The 15,934-nt window shown below is 38.3% G+C and overlaps 2 protein-coding genes and 1 long non-coding RNA gene across 3 annotated transcripts; 1 reads left to right on the top strand and 2 right to left on the bottom strand.

Annotated features, from left to right (window-relative positions):
* Positions 1–381: 381 nt before the first annotated feature.
* zgc:153292 (uncharacterized protein LOC100003014 homolog) lies at positions 382–7,565 on the bottom strand. Its single transcript, XM_056400723.1, has 12 exons — positions 7,243–7,565; positions 6,139–6,340; positions 5,860–5,892; positions 5,523–5,638; positions 4,055–4,163; positions 3,889–3,921; positions 3,745–3,777; positions 3,402–3,635; positions 2,713–2,816; positions 1,430–1,595; positions 1,279–1,334; positions 382–1,080 (listed from the first exon to the last, which is right to left on the bottom strand). The coding sequence occupies exons 1-11, from the start codon at positions 7,305–7,307 to the stop codon at positions 1,290–1,292; spliced, it is 1,140 nt and encodes a 379-aa protein (XP_056256698.1). The 5' UTR covers positions 7,308–7,565; the 3' UTR covers positions 382–1,080; positions 1,279–1,289.
* A 310-nt stretch (positions 7,566–7,875) lies between these two features.
* On the bottom strand, positions 7,876–11,633 carry rusf1 (RUS family member 1). Its single transcript, XM_056400722.1, has 14 exons — positions 11,299–11,633; positions 11,138–11,215; positions 10,935–11,049; positions 10,793–10,838; positions 10,640–10,672; positions 10,430–10,535; positions 9,925–10,026; positions 9,392–9,462; positions 8,823–9,007; positions 8,646–8,703; positions 8,504–8,568; positions 8,279–8,410; positions 8,126–8,191; positions 7,876–8,020 (listed from the first exon to the last, which is right to left on the bottom strand). The coding sequence occupies exons 1-14, from the start codon at positions 11,446–11,448 to the stop codon at positions 7,935–7,937; spliced, it is 1,293 nt and encodes a 430-aa protein (XP_056256697.1). The 5' UTR covers positions 11,449–11,633; the 3' UTR covers positions 7,876–7,934.
* Positions 11,634–12,994: 1,361 nt separating this feature from the next.
* On the top strand, positions 12,995–15,849 carry LOC130184687 (uncharacterized). Its single transcript, XR_008830042.1, has 3 exons — positions 12,995–13,417; positions 14,796–15,013; positions 15,582–15,849. It is a non-coding gene; the product is annotated as an uncharacterized LOC130184687 (long non-coding RNA).
* Positions 15,850–15,934: the final 85 nt, after the last annotated feature.

The following is a 15,934-nucleotide window of genomic DNA, read 5'->3' as shown; positions in this document are numbered from 1 at the left end:
TTGATTTTTTTTTTTTTTAATGTATTCAAGTTGTCATGTGTAGCAAATGTAAACACGCTCTTGAAACTGTGCTGTTGTCCTATTTGACATTTTGTATGAAAGAATGCAAATTACTGTGGTAGTTCTACTTGAACACAATCTGTAAACACAGGCTGTATTTCATAAGTTGACACCAGGTGCAGGTGCAAGTGCAGATGCAACGCTGTCATAACAGATGTAATTCTCATACTACTGATGCTCTACATACTGCATATGACTGATCATGTGTAACGTCTGACATATTTGCACTTCCTGAATTTGTTTTAAGGTGGAAACAAGACATGGTGCTGACAAAATACTTGATCTTCAATGCACAACGATTAGACAAATATTTTTGTCTCATTTCTCATTATTTTCAAAAGCTAGTTTATTGACATATTTTACATTTTATGGGGGAAAAAAAAGCAACAACAAAAAACAGCCTTAAATTTGCCAGCTCATATTAACTGAACTGGCTGGACTAACACTGACTCATACTTTCTCAAGAAATACCACTTGGGGGCACTTGAAACAGGACGCCAACTCACAAGAGACAAACAAATCCTAATGTAAAAACCAAATGTTGTCCATCAGACTCAGATGCCTCAAGCCCAAACTTACATCACTTTTCCATGGACTGTCCTGACCTGATCCTGACTTCCATTCTGGTACCACACTGCATTTAACTCATTCTACTGCATTTTGTACACTCTGAGACAGTTCATTGTGGTACAATATCAACAACAGATATACAATTTCACATCCAAAAATTTGATACAAAACTGAACTGAAAATGGCCTTTTACTGACTTGATGAACAAACAATTTTAATGCGTCCTGTAGAAGATGCTACAAACGTTTGCAGTCTCATCTCCAAAATCTGTGCAGTCAGCAAAGTCCTCATCTTCAGCAAACTACCAGGGTTCTCATGTTTCCATATTGTGGCAATGAAGTGAAGTACAATACCACTTTTGCATGACAATCTTCGACTAAGTCAGAATACTTTCATGACTGAAAAATATTCTTCCTCCCAGAGTCCAGTTTGGTATCCACTTTCATTGACCTGCAAAATAATAATGTTACTGTTACATGATTTACTCAAACTTCTCTGAGATCGTTTTCAAATTCACTGATTTACTGGAAAACATCTTTAAAGGTGACAAGATATTCCACAAATTCCACAACCCCATTCAAATGTAGAATATTGTATTAAAGTATGACATGTACTTGCACACAAAACCTTAATATACATTCAACTCACCCGATAAACACCTATCTAACCACAAAAGCACTTTCTCGGATCTTGGAATAAGCATACTGTGGAAGAGAGAGGCAAGAACACAAGAGTCATTTTACAGCTTCCATAAGACAAAGGATCATCAAAACTCAAAATTTTCTAAACCTACACCTACATTAAGTCCTCTGGGGGACTGGACAGGCTCCAGTCCTCCACAGCAGAGCATTGAAAAAGGCCTCTCCTTGGTCTTTGAATGCTCTTTGAAACACAGACTGAAAACTTTGGCAGGCAGGTAGACGTCCCAGTCAGCCGCATGCTCTTGTATTAGATCACTAACCATCCTGTTGGGAAGCAGCAATTAGAAAAAAATACAGTATTCACTTGAAGGCCAATTACACAGGTTTCCTGAAACGCATGTAGCAATTTAAAACCACCAGATTACACTTCACAGAAGAGCTACGGCTGTTACATACACTTGACCTGTGGTTTTTTCATATTTCTTTTGCTAACTGGCCAATATTTTGTCAATTCAGAACAGTGAGATGCATCAGTGCAAGACTGATTTATTAATATGAGAATAAATATTCTCTGGGACTTTCATTTTTGGAGACAGATTTGATCAGCCTGAACATGGATGATACCAGTCTAACACAAATGTGCGGAGAGATGTTCTGCCGTTCTTCATGGACAATTCATTTCAGCTGCTCTCTGCTGGAGGGCTTTTGCTGCTCTACTTTCCACTTTAAAATACTCCAAAGGTTTTCTATAGGGTTCAAATCAGGGAAAATACTTGGCCAGGCCATAGTTCTCTCCTTTTTTCATCTTTAAAAACTAGGCCAGATACCCACCAAACATACTGGACTCCATCTGATCCAAACAAATTTATTTTGGAGAATAGAAAGAGAAAATAATGTGCTGCCAGTATTCATTGGGCCTATTTTCATGTTACTGGCAAAGTTAAATCTTTTTGTGCTGTTTTTTTGAGTAATGGTTTTCTCCTTGGACGCCGTACATAGAGGATAAATCGATGCAATGTCCTTCATACTTTCTGATGAGTCACTCTTTCCACAGATATTACTTGTGCCAGGTCAGAAGCACCTACTCATCTGTTTTTTAATGCAAACGTGCGTAAATAGGGAATTGTGTGTGGCATCTTTTTTTGAGGATGACCACTGCACCTTCTGTTACTGGTAGTATGGCTTTTCCCACTGATGCTCTTGTACCCACTCACATCTTTATGAAGTGTCACAATTCTCATTTGTTCAGGCAGCTCTTTACCATGTGGAGCCATGTCACAGCAGACACAAACCAGGTGTGCTCACTTTTGTTGTATTGAGGTTAAACTTCACTTAAACTTAAAATTATACAATTATTGCAAGATGGCAAAGTTTTCAATCATTTAACATGTTTAGTAACACTGCACAGGGGTGTACTTTGCTGTAAACTATAAACACACACCTGTCAATGAGCTGCTGTGTGATCAAATCTGCAGTGCCGGTCTGCTGATGATAGACGACGAGAGCGATGGTGACCTTCAGCTGATCTTTTAGCTCTCTGTTGATCTAGAATGGAGATACGTTATTTATGTGAGACACTGGCTGATTAGGACACAATATTATCATAATTTATTTATAATTTATTATTATCATTAAGTTCCACCACCTCAGAACGTTTCTAAAAAGTCTTTCTAATAGATGACATCTATTCCTGGGGGTTTCAGACCATATTCTAAGCTTTTTGTTTTGTCTACTGTCATACTGGAGTGTAAAATCTGTGTATTCATTTATTTTAACCAAGATAAAAAATGAAAATTATTTGTCCTGTAGCATTCAATAACAACAAATCTCACAAGTCGTATGCTGTGTCCACATCATATGGGATGGATGACTGGAAAAATAGCTTGTACGTTTCCCAGTCTTAAGTCTGACTTTGCTGTTGATACAAACTCTATTTTACCAGGACAGAAACTGGAAATAACAATAACTCTACTATGACATAAATACAGCATAAGCCATTAGCATGTTGTTAGTGCCTCGTGGGAGTTGTAGTTTTCTTAGCTAGCCTGTGAAACAAAGATTAACTAGGAAAGGGGAAGTAACTTAAGTTCTCAATAACAATATGAATGGTTCGGTCGGCCATACACTCACTTTGTGGACTATGTCATGAGGCAGTCTTGAGAGGATTCTGAACGGGTATCCAAAGTGGGCGATGATGTCCACGATGTGTTTTGCCACATGCGGAGGGAGGCACGACTGCATGGGCACAGCTTCCACCCACTTGGAGTAATAATCCGTCACAGTCAAAATGTATTTGTGTCCATTCAGTGTTTGGGGCAGGGGTCCTCTGACATCCAGACCAAGCCACTGCCATGGTTCTTTCACCTGCAATCACATTATATCATGTCATCATACGATGTGATCCACTAATAATCCCAGTTTTTGCTGATTGTATTTAATATAGTTAAGGTTTTCATACAGGCTACAGACCTACCTCTATTAGGTTTTCACGATCTTTACATTCTGTCTGTGGAAATTACAGAAAACCATTTGATTAAAATACATCACAACACAGAGGTCAGAGTGTGAAAGTGAAAATATAGTCATTTAAAAGTTTAAAATCATGTCAACTACTTACACTGAAATCATCATCTGGAGCCCACTGAATATCCTGTCAGTGACAAATGGACAATATAGATACAAATATGAAGTTACAGTATTTGATACTGAACATTTGACAAAAAAGGCAAGTTGATTTGCCCAAAGTTGTACCACAATTGCCATAATTTAGTAATACCTCTTACCTGTGGTACACAGTAATCTCCATGGAAGAAATGAGGAAATGACTCAATTTTCATCAGCCCTTCATCTACTATGATCCTCCATTTGTCCGATTTTTTTGAGTCTTTGTCTCTGACCATAGAAACAGAAAATATCAACACATTAAAAGAGGAAAAAACCCAAATGTTAAAAAATCCGATTTCTTATCAACTACTGACCTACATTGTGGCACCAACAAGTGTGTACCAACGACAGTCGTGTTGCTCTGCTAGCCAGTGAGCTTGGCCTCGAACCTGGCTTTGACTTCCAGAGAAAGCTACAAGACACGTACAGATCCAGGGAGCAGTGGAGCGATAATGGATCCTGACCTGGATGCAGTTATTCGATCCCCATTGTGAGAGGAGCTCAGTTCAGGCTTTGATTAACATTTACAATACTTTATTGCATCCGTCATTTTTTCGATTTTTTATCTTTTACAGGAAACTTCAGCTCCTGGTTCTGATTTACCATCAGATGGCATCAGCTACATCAATACCAACACGCCATCAGCCCGCTCTGCAGTAAGACCCAATGCAGAACCCCCCTTATACGACACCTGCATATCTGTGCGATGGATAAGACCATTTATGTCTGGCATATCTGAAGCAGACTACACACCCAGACTTCTCAGAGAGGAGTCATGGCCTCAGGCAGAGCACAACAGGAAACAGCTGGAGTCCTCAAGCTTATTCTGCATCATCAGAAAAACCCTGGAGACGTTTGCTTCTCTGAATGACCAAAATGATTACGTCTGTACTGAAAAAACCTAAACGCAAAGCGCAGAAGTTGCCACCACACATACTTCCACATTTCCAGCACGAAGTACAGTAGGTATTTATAGACATCTCATTATTAGTTCTTGTTTTCATACCGGTCAAACGTCAGGGTCTCACTGACCCCAGCATCATAAATATAAATATTTAATATTTATATAAATATTTTAAGGGTTACCACGGATGTCATGCCACAACTGACACAGCTTCTTCTGTATCTACCCCAAAGTTTTCTTGGAAGAACTGAATGGACTGCAATATTTCTTTTTGTTCATTTGAACTAACACAACAAAAATCCCTCATGTGATGATTGATGACATGAAGGCAGAACCTGTAATCTAAATGTACACATGTAATGTAAATATGTAATGTTGTTCTTTGTGTACTGAGTAACCATCTCATTTCACTACATACAGTGCACTGAACAGAAGCAGAATATCCACTGGTTTAGATTGTGGAGTCAGTATGATTTAGTAAGAAAAAATCTGCACTACTTTACTACTTTTCTATATTTTTCCTGTGACATTTTTGGATCATATGTGCCGATTTATTATTAACCATTACTTTTGTTGAACTACGGCTTGTTCTAAATGGAAAACTGACTAAATGAAAGTAAAGCAGGTGTAAAATAAAACAGTGGAGGGCTAAGGCAAAGCTTCTCTGTTTAGAAATACCATACCGTGCAGGCTCTGGCTCTGTCTGGCTGGTCTCTTTGTTTTGAACGTTTCGCTTCGCTGTGGCAGGAGAGGTTGTCGGAGACTGAGCTGGACTCATCTGTGAGGCTTTACCATGTGGCTGGGTTGAGAACACAAAGAAACAACACAATGAATGTTTGGAAGTTTGTATTGATTATGTTTAGCACCATGGAGTCTGTATAATAGCTTGAATAAAGACAGCATTTATGTTACAGTTTTATAACTTTAGAGAAAATAGACCAACTTGCTTATGAAAACAGCCACAAATGACAACTGAATCACAGAATTTAACAGTGAAATACCATTACAGGATGCTCTCACCTTGTGTCTCTTACTTCTTGGTTTGATGGAAGCCTACATCAGGGAGACAGTGACAGTAGTTGCATATGAGACATTTACTTTATTGAATTATCACAAACAGATGAAGAGGATTTCTAAGGAAGACACTGGCCTATCAAAGAGTTTAGTTTAGTTTTACTTTACTGCCAAATATAGATGACCTGGGAGCAGACTTGCTCAAAACTACTTTTCCCACACAAAGGAGCAGATGCATTTTTTTTTTTCAAATGGTCCACTGATGCTGAGTTACCTAATACAAACCTTCCTTTTCTGTGTCTCATCGGGGGATGAAAACATGGTGGGAACTGCATCTTCTCTGAGTTTCACACATTTGCCTGTTCTGTCAATGTATTGCTCCTCAAAATGATTGACGCACAGCACAGAAAAGCGGGACGGAGTCCAGTCCTTCAACTTCATGTTGACAAGCCATTTCTTGAGTTTTCGGGGATTGTAAAGTGGAAACCTGTCGTAACACACAACTCATTTAAACAAGTCTAAGGCCAAGTTTTAACCCTTATATGTACCATTATCTCATGTGTGGAGTAAATACAACATTGATATAAGAATACTGACATTAAAAGAAAAAATGCCTACTTGTTCTCATTAGCAATAATTGTTCATGGTAAAACTCAAGGCTTCTTCGGAAATCCCTATCTTACATTAGATACGTACAATCCACTGTGGTGTCGCCTGGTGTGTTGTGTGTAAAACAAGCAGTCAATTTTAACATCACACAAAACACAGTTTGCCATTAAGAGGCTGCAAAAATTGGTAAATAATAGATGTTTTGGACCTGATGTGATATTGTGATAATCTCTCATGTATACCAGCACTACCCCATCATTTGAGTCAGCTGCTCACACTAGAATGAAAAACATCTTGTGATACAGTTGTAGCAAGTGATGAACATATTTTGTCATGATTTCATCCATTTCATCTTCTTTAAATCAGGCAGCCGAAAAATGAAAATGATTCTCTCCTGTAAGAGCGTTGTTATATGTTTTAATGCACTGAGAATTCATTTTGACTATACAACTATGCCTTTATTTCTGTTTCCTGGATTCTGATGAAAACAACAGTGAGTTGAGGTTCACTTCCTTTAATATATACTGTACCAGCAGTTACATGCAGTTTGTCCTGCATCACCCAGGCTATGCAAATGAACTCAACACATACAGAGAGACTAAATTAAGTAAGTTTTCACGACATTTTCTTAAATTCGTGGTTACATAAAACGCTGATACCTGCTGAAAAACACTAACTAATGCTTATATTTGTTGCTAGCTTAACAATTACTTCACAAATCAGCTAGCTAACTATTTCCTGGTTTGGGGTGAGAAATTATTACTGATATTGAATACTCACTTAAAAAACTTCACTTCTGGATCGCTGGAGCTTTCACAGTTGTAGGCACATTTATACCTTCCCATTTTCTACACAATTTCGGGCCGATTTTGATGTTTAGCGTTGTTTGAACGAACGGTCAAACTAGCTACAATAAATCTACATCCGGTTAGAATTTTCAAAATAAGCCTCATGACATGTTTGAAAGCTTTCCGTTGTGCAAAAATCTTAAATACTTTTATTGCATTCAGCAGTACACAAGTATGTTTTTATTTAAGTATTAAACCCTCGCAATAAAACTACATTCAACGCCAATTATTACTTATACCCACTAAGCCTAATTACTTATTTTCCGCATTTACCCTACAGAATGTGGCTACCTTGACACAAGCATAGTTTGCTTAGGTTCTTCTTCGTGGTGTGTTAATTGTTTGTGAATGTCCAATAGCGCCCCCGTCCTACAGTGAATGCAATTTTTTCTTGTTTTTGTTTTTTACATGTCAATCAAATAATTTTAATAATGATATTTGCTCACAGATTCTCCAGTTTTGTATTTTTAATCTTAATGTTCCTGTACAAAATATAGATTTTTTTTTTTGATTTCCTTCTATCATCCCTATTAAGATTTGAACACAAAATGAATCAAACAAGGGGTTCTTAAAAATGTCATTGTTTAATAAATGTTAAACAATGTGATATAAACAATGAGAAGCTCAGTTGCTTTTAGATTTCCACTCAACCCTCCATTCATCCCAGTCCAGCAGAGTTCGTTTTGTGTCCCATCCTGCAGCTTCCACACCTGGAAATTATATTAGCAAAAATCATGCTTTTGTTGATAAAAAAAAAAAAAATCACAAGATAAAGCTGATGATTTGTATGTTAGAACAGGTTTATGTGGGCTCACCTTTGAGAAATGGATTGAAAATTGTGTCCATCAGTTTGTGGCTCTCATGCACCATTTCCCAGTGACCTTTTAAAGAATACAAGTTTACAGTGTTTTAAAGAGTGTAATATTTAAGCAACACTATTAATTAAATGAATGAAGGCAAGGGCTCACTTTGCTGCTGTTGTGTAGTGGGTTCTGTGTGAGCTGGAGGGCTCATCGTGCTGCTGACCCACACAGCCTGGCACATCACTCTGATTTCATCATGTACTGATGCTTTTGGTCCCAAACAAACACAAATGCACCCTGGGAGGTAGACAGCTGAGTTAAAGACATTGAATGTTGCTCTTAAACACACTGTTATTATGTAGAGGGAGAACTCTTCTCAGGCTGACATACCGTTTCTCACTCCTAAGATGTAAGGCATGTTGTTGTTCTTCAAAGTCAACTGAAGTTCCTCCGGGCTACAAAATAAGCAGAGTTCATTTTAGAGAAGAGTGTAATTTTTCATCATACAAGCAAATATGGTATATTTAATTACCTTTGCACAACCTCCTGTAGCCTCACTCCGAGTCTGATTGGCGCCGTTTTCGTAAATTCTGGACAACATTTCACAATTTTGAATGCACCAAATCAATATATTACAACCGTCAATGCAACTCCAATGAGATCCCTCGAACAGCCAAGAAAACTACTTAAACTTATGATTTTTCTTTACCCAAGAAAACTGGCTCTCTCTGATTGGCCTCAAGTGGACTCAGGATTCGTTTGTCTCTCAGGTATTGCTGTAACACGATCGAAAGCCGCGCCTCATTGAAGGTTTCCATGACAACCGAACGCACAGCCTTGTAATTGGCAAAGAGGTGGAGCATGGTGAAGAGGAAGAAGAGGCTGAGAGTCAGTCTGAGGGAGAGACAGAGAGAATGAAATTGGAGGTGGGCGACCTCAAAGACACAACAGACTCCTCAAATAACTAAAAGTTTAATTTCAAGGTCAAGTTAATTGTCATCTGTATGGTCACCACAGGAATCTAATGAATGTAATTCTTGTACATACATACAATATAGTATTAAATTAAAATGACAAGATATACACTATACAAAAGATGTCCCTATATAATGTAGACCATAAATAAGCAATGTATAAAATACACCTTTTGTAAAGATGTCTTACAGAGGTTTATATAGGCTGAAGTACAACAGTTAACAGTTTGAGTATTGCACATTCAGAATGGCAAATGGCAGAGACACAGCCTAACTTATATATGTTTGATATAACATCACTTACACAGGATTATCAGTGATAAGGGGGATGAGAATCAAACTGATCAGCAGTCCAGCCAAATTCACTAAAGTCTCCTGTGGAAAATAAAAGACATGTTTTGATGAATTTGTAGATTTATTTAAATATTTATTATTAAAACTCAGAAACCATCAGTGTTAAAACATCTGTCACCACAGGCAGTTTAACAGCATTTCGACATGTCACAGTAGGAAAAGCACAGCTGAAAGTTAACTACATGAGTTCATCATCAATGTCATGAATAACACCTTTTCTACTTGACATGTTTGCTGTGAAAAAGTCCTATTGTACTTCTTTATGTATAATGGAATAAGACACAGCAAAATGCTCTATACAGGGTATCTGCCCTCATAATGACCATCATATTACAGTTTACTACTTATTCGTTGCATAATCTAAATGTTGAAGAGAACATGAACACTGTCTTATTTACTAGATATCACTGTTCACTGTGGACTGCTCCATGAGAAACAGAAACGGGTAAAAATAAAAAGTCGTAGGTCAAAAAAAGCAAGTACCTGACTGCCATCTTTGGCAGAGATGTCAGCCATGTTGTCTCTGCGAGCCTGATGAACAGTCAGAGCAGCTCTGGTCGCTCCGCCTGCCACTCCGACAATGGACTGGAGAAGACAAACACACATAACAGTGCCAAACTCAGTTCAGTAAACTTGTGAATCACAGTTTTGTCTTTGATTTGATAATAATTGAAGGAATTGACATAAAATGCAAATTCAGTCCAGTTATCAGGCCTCAAAGTTCAGGTCAATGGTTTCTGTTATCCAGTTATTCATGAGCATAAAAAACAAATAAAAAAAAATAAAAAAATTAAACATAATTTGTGTAGCAGAAGGTAATTTTTTCTGTTCTCTGATTCTGTTTACTCCTAACAGGTCAGATTTAAAGAAAGGGTCATTTCTGACATACTAAATTACATAGGTTCAGTTACTTACTGCTTATTTAGCTTTGTGAATTTAGCTTTAAATTTTTATCACAGCTGACTTAAGGTAGTTATGTTATTTTTACCTTGAATACCCCTGCAGTACACACAATCAAGGTGAAGCAAGCAGGAAAGTGTGGAGCCAATATCTCCATGAACATGGCCATGTCATTGAGAACATCGGCAAACATCCTTGAAAGAAATTTTAAAAAAGGAAAAAGGTTTTAATATGTGTGTTAATTGTATGTTTAGACTCACCAAATCTTCAAAATTTAGTACCTGTGCGTAGTTCATACCTCCATTTTTTGGCCTCAGAGTCCAGTTTTGTCCTGTGACAGAGACAAAGAAATTGATCATACAAAGGAATAACCATCAGTGAAATAGAAACATGAATAAAGTGGGAAAAATTACTTTTATTCGCCTCAATAAAGACACAAATATGAGCCCACCCTTTCCGCCAGGCGAAGAGGATTCTTCCCAACATACCAGTTCCATCTGCAGGCGAAAACATAATTTCACAAGTTGCACTAATGATACAAGAGTAACGTCATTTTGGTGTTTGTTTTTTTTGTTGTTTTTTTTAAGGATCACCTCTTAATAACCAGGTGACTGTGGCTGCAGCCACTGTTGCCTCTTGGTTTCCAACTCCGACTCCTCTGAGAGAGGCCTGAGTGGCCAGAGTCCCTGACAGTGAGCTGGAGAAAGCCTGAGTGAGAGAGAGGAGTGTGAATGGAGAGTTTCAGTCTGATGGGGATGGTGATGATCTCCATTGGTTTTGGTTTCTTCTACTGTACCTGCACTGTATCCCAAAACTGATACTGCAGGTAATCATCACTGACACTCTCTGGATAGCCTTGAGGCAGAAACACACTCTGAAATTAAAAGTTAAAATCATCAGCTCATGACAGTGAGTTAACATGCAATGCTGCTAAGTGGAAATGTAGAAAATCCTTACTTTAAAAACCCCAACAATAGAGTTTCCTCTGGATTCACCCTCGCTGCCATCCCTCCTTCTTTCCACCACTCCATCCCTTGCAAAATACTTCCAGGACTCTGCACTGCCGTATCTCTCTGTGGCCAAAACCACACCACTGTCGTTCTCCATTCAGGCTGCTTGAGGCCAAAAACACATGGACGGTGACTAAACTAACAAACGGAACAACAGTACAGTCTGAAATGTATTGGAATATATTTAATACTAGTCCATTTTGGCTGCACAGACGTGTTATCGCACCCACAACGACGTGTCCTGTTTTCTTTGTGGTGCTTCCGTGTTATTTCAGCCTCGAGGTTTGGCGATAACTGATTGGTGGATTGAGAGTTGAAGGCGGAGCCCCGATACAGAGTGACGCACTGATATTATTCCTGCAACACATTTTATTGTACAAGAAACTGTGACCTTGTATAGTAATATGTGTGCATCATAAAAATGAGTATCACTGAAAAAAAAATGAGTACCAGTTTTGAAATATCTCTTCATTATTATTTGTAACAACAACATTGCATCTCCAGTCAAGTCAAACAGATATAAAAACATGAATGAAAATATGAAATGTTGTGTCAAACAGAAAAAGTTGAATAAAATAAAAATAAATAAAAATACAAAGATCAAAATAAAAAATACTAAAATAGAAGTAAGTAGAAAAATAGATATATAATATTTACCATGTTAGCATGCTCATAATCTTTAAGTGAGTACAGTTGAGGCTGATGGGGATGTCATTCATTGTCCAGGTTTGTGATCATAAAAGTGTTGGTGGTGGATCACAAAAGTTATTACTATTCATTAGCAAATGATCTTGTCTGAGGCCCAAAATTCACTTGTTTGCTTGAGTTACTTGTATGTTTTCATGTGAGTTCGATTTGTTTGGTCTTTGAACTAAAAGACATAGAAGTTGGGAGGTGACCATGCTGGGAATTAACATAATCAGGATGAAAGCATTTAAAAACATTCTCCATTGTTTTGTATTGACCAGTCAAACATCTTTTTATTTCCAAAATGGATCATAACCAAAGTAGAAGATACCAAATCACTGGGGTTTCACATGCACCTGCAGTTAAATAAAAAAAACATGAAATTTTCTCTGTGGTTCCATGGGTGACAAAACAGAGAGGAATGGTTCTGATAGGATGAATAATAATCAGTGTGTGATGTAGAAACCAGTTCAATTGGATGAAAAACCACAATAGATCCCTCTCACGCTCTTACTCATCATGAGGGAAGATCCAGCTGTCCACGGGTTGGTTCAGTGGGTGGCGTCAGCCCTGAAAAAATGCATTCAGGTATTCATCAATCACTGAGGCAGGGGCAGTAAATACTGCACTTCTTATCCCTGGGTGATAGAGCAAAGGGACGACTGAAGACTAGAAATGCTTAAGCACAAGAAGAGGCCTGATCTGACCCTCTAGTCAAGGTCCAACACACAAGTGTATCTTTCAAAGTGATATAAGATGCAGGGAGTGTTTCTGTTGTTATGCACAAAAAGACAATGAAATGTTGTTATCTCCACCGAGATGAATTTAGAAAACAGTGACGTTACCAGGAATGTGTGGCTGTTTCAGCCCAAGGCAAGACAAGTGCTGACACACCTTCCCAGCTCCTGTGGAATGTAGCGAGGGAAAGACAGTCACACTGACTAATAAGGGGAGGGAGGAAGTCAGACCTGCAAACACAAGGAGCAGAATGAATATGAGACCTAATATAACCAGGTGAACAAAGGGTTTGACAAAAGTATGTGTGGGAGGAAAAGAGTAAAATGGGCGTGGAAGTTTCATACAGTTTCACTCCTAGTTCTCAAACCCTGTCATTCAACAACTTATACTGCACTGGGACTTTCACAGGAACAGGTCGACAGTGACAGGGCTGGTGTGTGACAGGAAAAAGCTTCATGTGGCAGGTGTCTCCTTAAAATGGATTACTGTTAAGGAGACAAGAAGAAAATACACCTGCCTTCCTTCTCACTGGGACTGTAATATACTCTGAGTAACACACCGGACAAACCAAGGAGTTTCACTAAAGGAGTGTATTAAGACTGAGGAGTGGATTCAAAACAGTGACTCTAAAATTTGATCAGGTTTGTTCTTTAAAGTAATAATTGAGCCCTTAAATCAGGTTTAATTATGTATAAACTGTAATATCTGCTCAATTTGATATTCACATTCTTATATCATGTTTTACTTTCCCTTTTGTTTTAGATCTTTAAGATTGTGTTTTCAGTTGTGTGTATGTACAGAACAGAAACTTTCCTAGTCAGTCAGCTCTCTCTGCTAGTTTCTCTCTACAATGATTCACAGGCCTGTGTAACATTCTGCTGTTCCCTCAGTCCAGCTCTCTGCTCATGCCGATAGATATGCAGGGTATGCCGGCATGTGCTTTGATCAAATCAGAGATTAGATAAATCACATTTTATGTTTTCACTTCTCCATGACAACTCTCAGTCAACCACGAGGTTTGTGGGTTTTTTAAAGTGCAATCCTACAAGTTTTTCTGGCTTTTTGTTTTTGTAAGGTTAACAGGGAAACACTTTGACCTGTGCCCCATGTTATGCCATTCACAGGGTACTTTCTGTTTTTTCATGTTGGAAATACCCAATTCCTGGAGACATTGCTACACTCACTAAAGACAACGAACTATGTCTAGATACTTTGAAGGACATGTTTAGAAATCTTTCTTTTAAATTCTTTAAGCTGACGTTTTCTTGCACAGTGCTGTATACAACGACCAAAAGCTAAACACAGGTCACACATCTTTCATCTTTCTGTTTCTTTCTTCACAAATCAAAGCAGCAGCACTCACCATGTGGGGAGCCAGTAAAAGGAAATAATAGCATTTTTCACAAGAATAAGATTAGAGATCATTTTCAAACCACTGATACTCCCTTAAGGTCGCGTTGGCACCTAGATTATGCTTGAATGGATCCAGGTGTGTTCCCATAGTGGGTCCAAGAAACAAAGGGTGCCTGGGCAGTGCTTTGACAGAGTGACATCAGTCGTACACAGCAGTACTCAGGTTTGATAAGACTCCGTCACTGTGACGTTGAATGGAGGTGATGTCAGTAATTTTCAGCATGTGAGCAGGAGCATAAATAGAACACAATAGATCAAACACAATCCAAGTCAAGAGAGAGAAGTCAATGAGACACAAAACATCCTTGAGATCTCCTGACCCATGAAGTCTGAACTGTATTCTGAAAAGACCTGGAATACTAAATTGATTTTAAGTGTAATTAAGTAAATATTTACCTAAGCAGGGTTTGTCCTCAGATAAGAAGTGAAACCAGCTCCTATGAAGTCCATTTGTCATGGAAAAAAAAAACAATATATCAAGTATGAACAAAGTTGAAACTGTACAGTGGCAACGCAGACAAAACACAAACCTGTTGTGTAAAACTCTTTTGCACATTAAAAGAGAGATTACAGAGATTAAAGTCTTAAACATGTTATGTTTTGCAGATATGTCTAACCCACCTCACACGACTGTTACAAAGGGTGAAGCATTGCCACTGACCACCACAGCAGGGTCAGGTGACACCTGCATTCAAATAGCCAGCAGCCTTGGACAGCATCCTCCGTTCTGCAGGGATGACAAGTACCACAGGAAACTGGCAATCGGCAGCATCATCTGCGGGATCACTTGCATCGGAATCACAGCTCTGATAAATTCAGTCAAGGTATTTGCCAAAAAATAAAGCTGCACATTCCAAAGTCGAGCTGTCGCCTCTAAACTTGTTTAATCAAGACAAGACAAAATAGTTTCTGTTGGTGAATTCAGTGTTATCTAGTAATGATGAATAATGAAGCTGCTACCTCACAGTATCTGTATATTACATCTGTTCGGGGCTCTCAGAGACCCCAGCTGTAAAACAGCTGGTTTAAAACAATGAATTTGCATGTTTTTTATCTGTCATTGGTGTTGACAGCCCTTTTTACAGAGCACTTTTTTATTTTCTTTCTACCTAAATGGAATGTGCAAACCTCAGGAAAGGTATTTTTCTATATATTTGGCAGTAATAAGATCAGAAGAAAAGAATATTTAAAGGGAGAAACAGTTGAGTCTGCAGTTATTTTCTACATACACAGCAGTGTGGTCCAGAGCACTCAACAGCAAGGAGGTCAAAGTAATCACAGAACTAGACTAAATAACAATCTAGATTATTGCTTATTGTCGGTGGTATGAGTTCAGTTATGAATTCATGTATTTCTTTTCCTGATTTGACCCTTAATTCTTTGCTTCAACAGGCTGAGACAGCAACAGATCCAGAGTCAATGACCAAGTTTTCACAACGTGCAAGAAAATTTGGCATCATCTCTATTGTGGTGTGGGTTTCCCTTCTGGCTTTAATCCCCGTGCTGATGGCACTGTTCTCATATCTTGCCACTCTGAAAAACTGATCAACTTTGATAAACCTCTGCAGAAAGCAGCTAACGAAGTGGCTCCTCAGATTTTGGATGTTTATGGAGACAGACTGTGGACAGTACAAAGCTGCTTATCAATGACTAAAAACCCATGAAGATATGAAGAAACTGGTAGTTACATGAAACAATGCTTTGGCTTTTCCTGTGCTGCTTTCTCAGTTTACACTTTTCTATTT

The sequence above is a fragment of the Seriola aureovittata genome, chromosome 17, assembly GCF_021018895.1.
Source record: "Seriola aureovittata isolate HTS-2021-v1 ecotype China chromosome 17, ASM2101889v1, whole genome shotgun sequence".
Taxonomy (NCBI): domain Eukaryota; kingdom Metazoa; phylum Chordata; class Actinopteri; order Carangiformes; family Carangidae; genus Seriola; species Seriola aureovittata.
The sequence above is the reverse complement of the archived record's forward strand: the minus strand, read 5'-3'. Positions and strand labels throughout refer to the sequence as shown.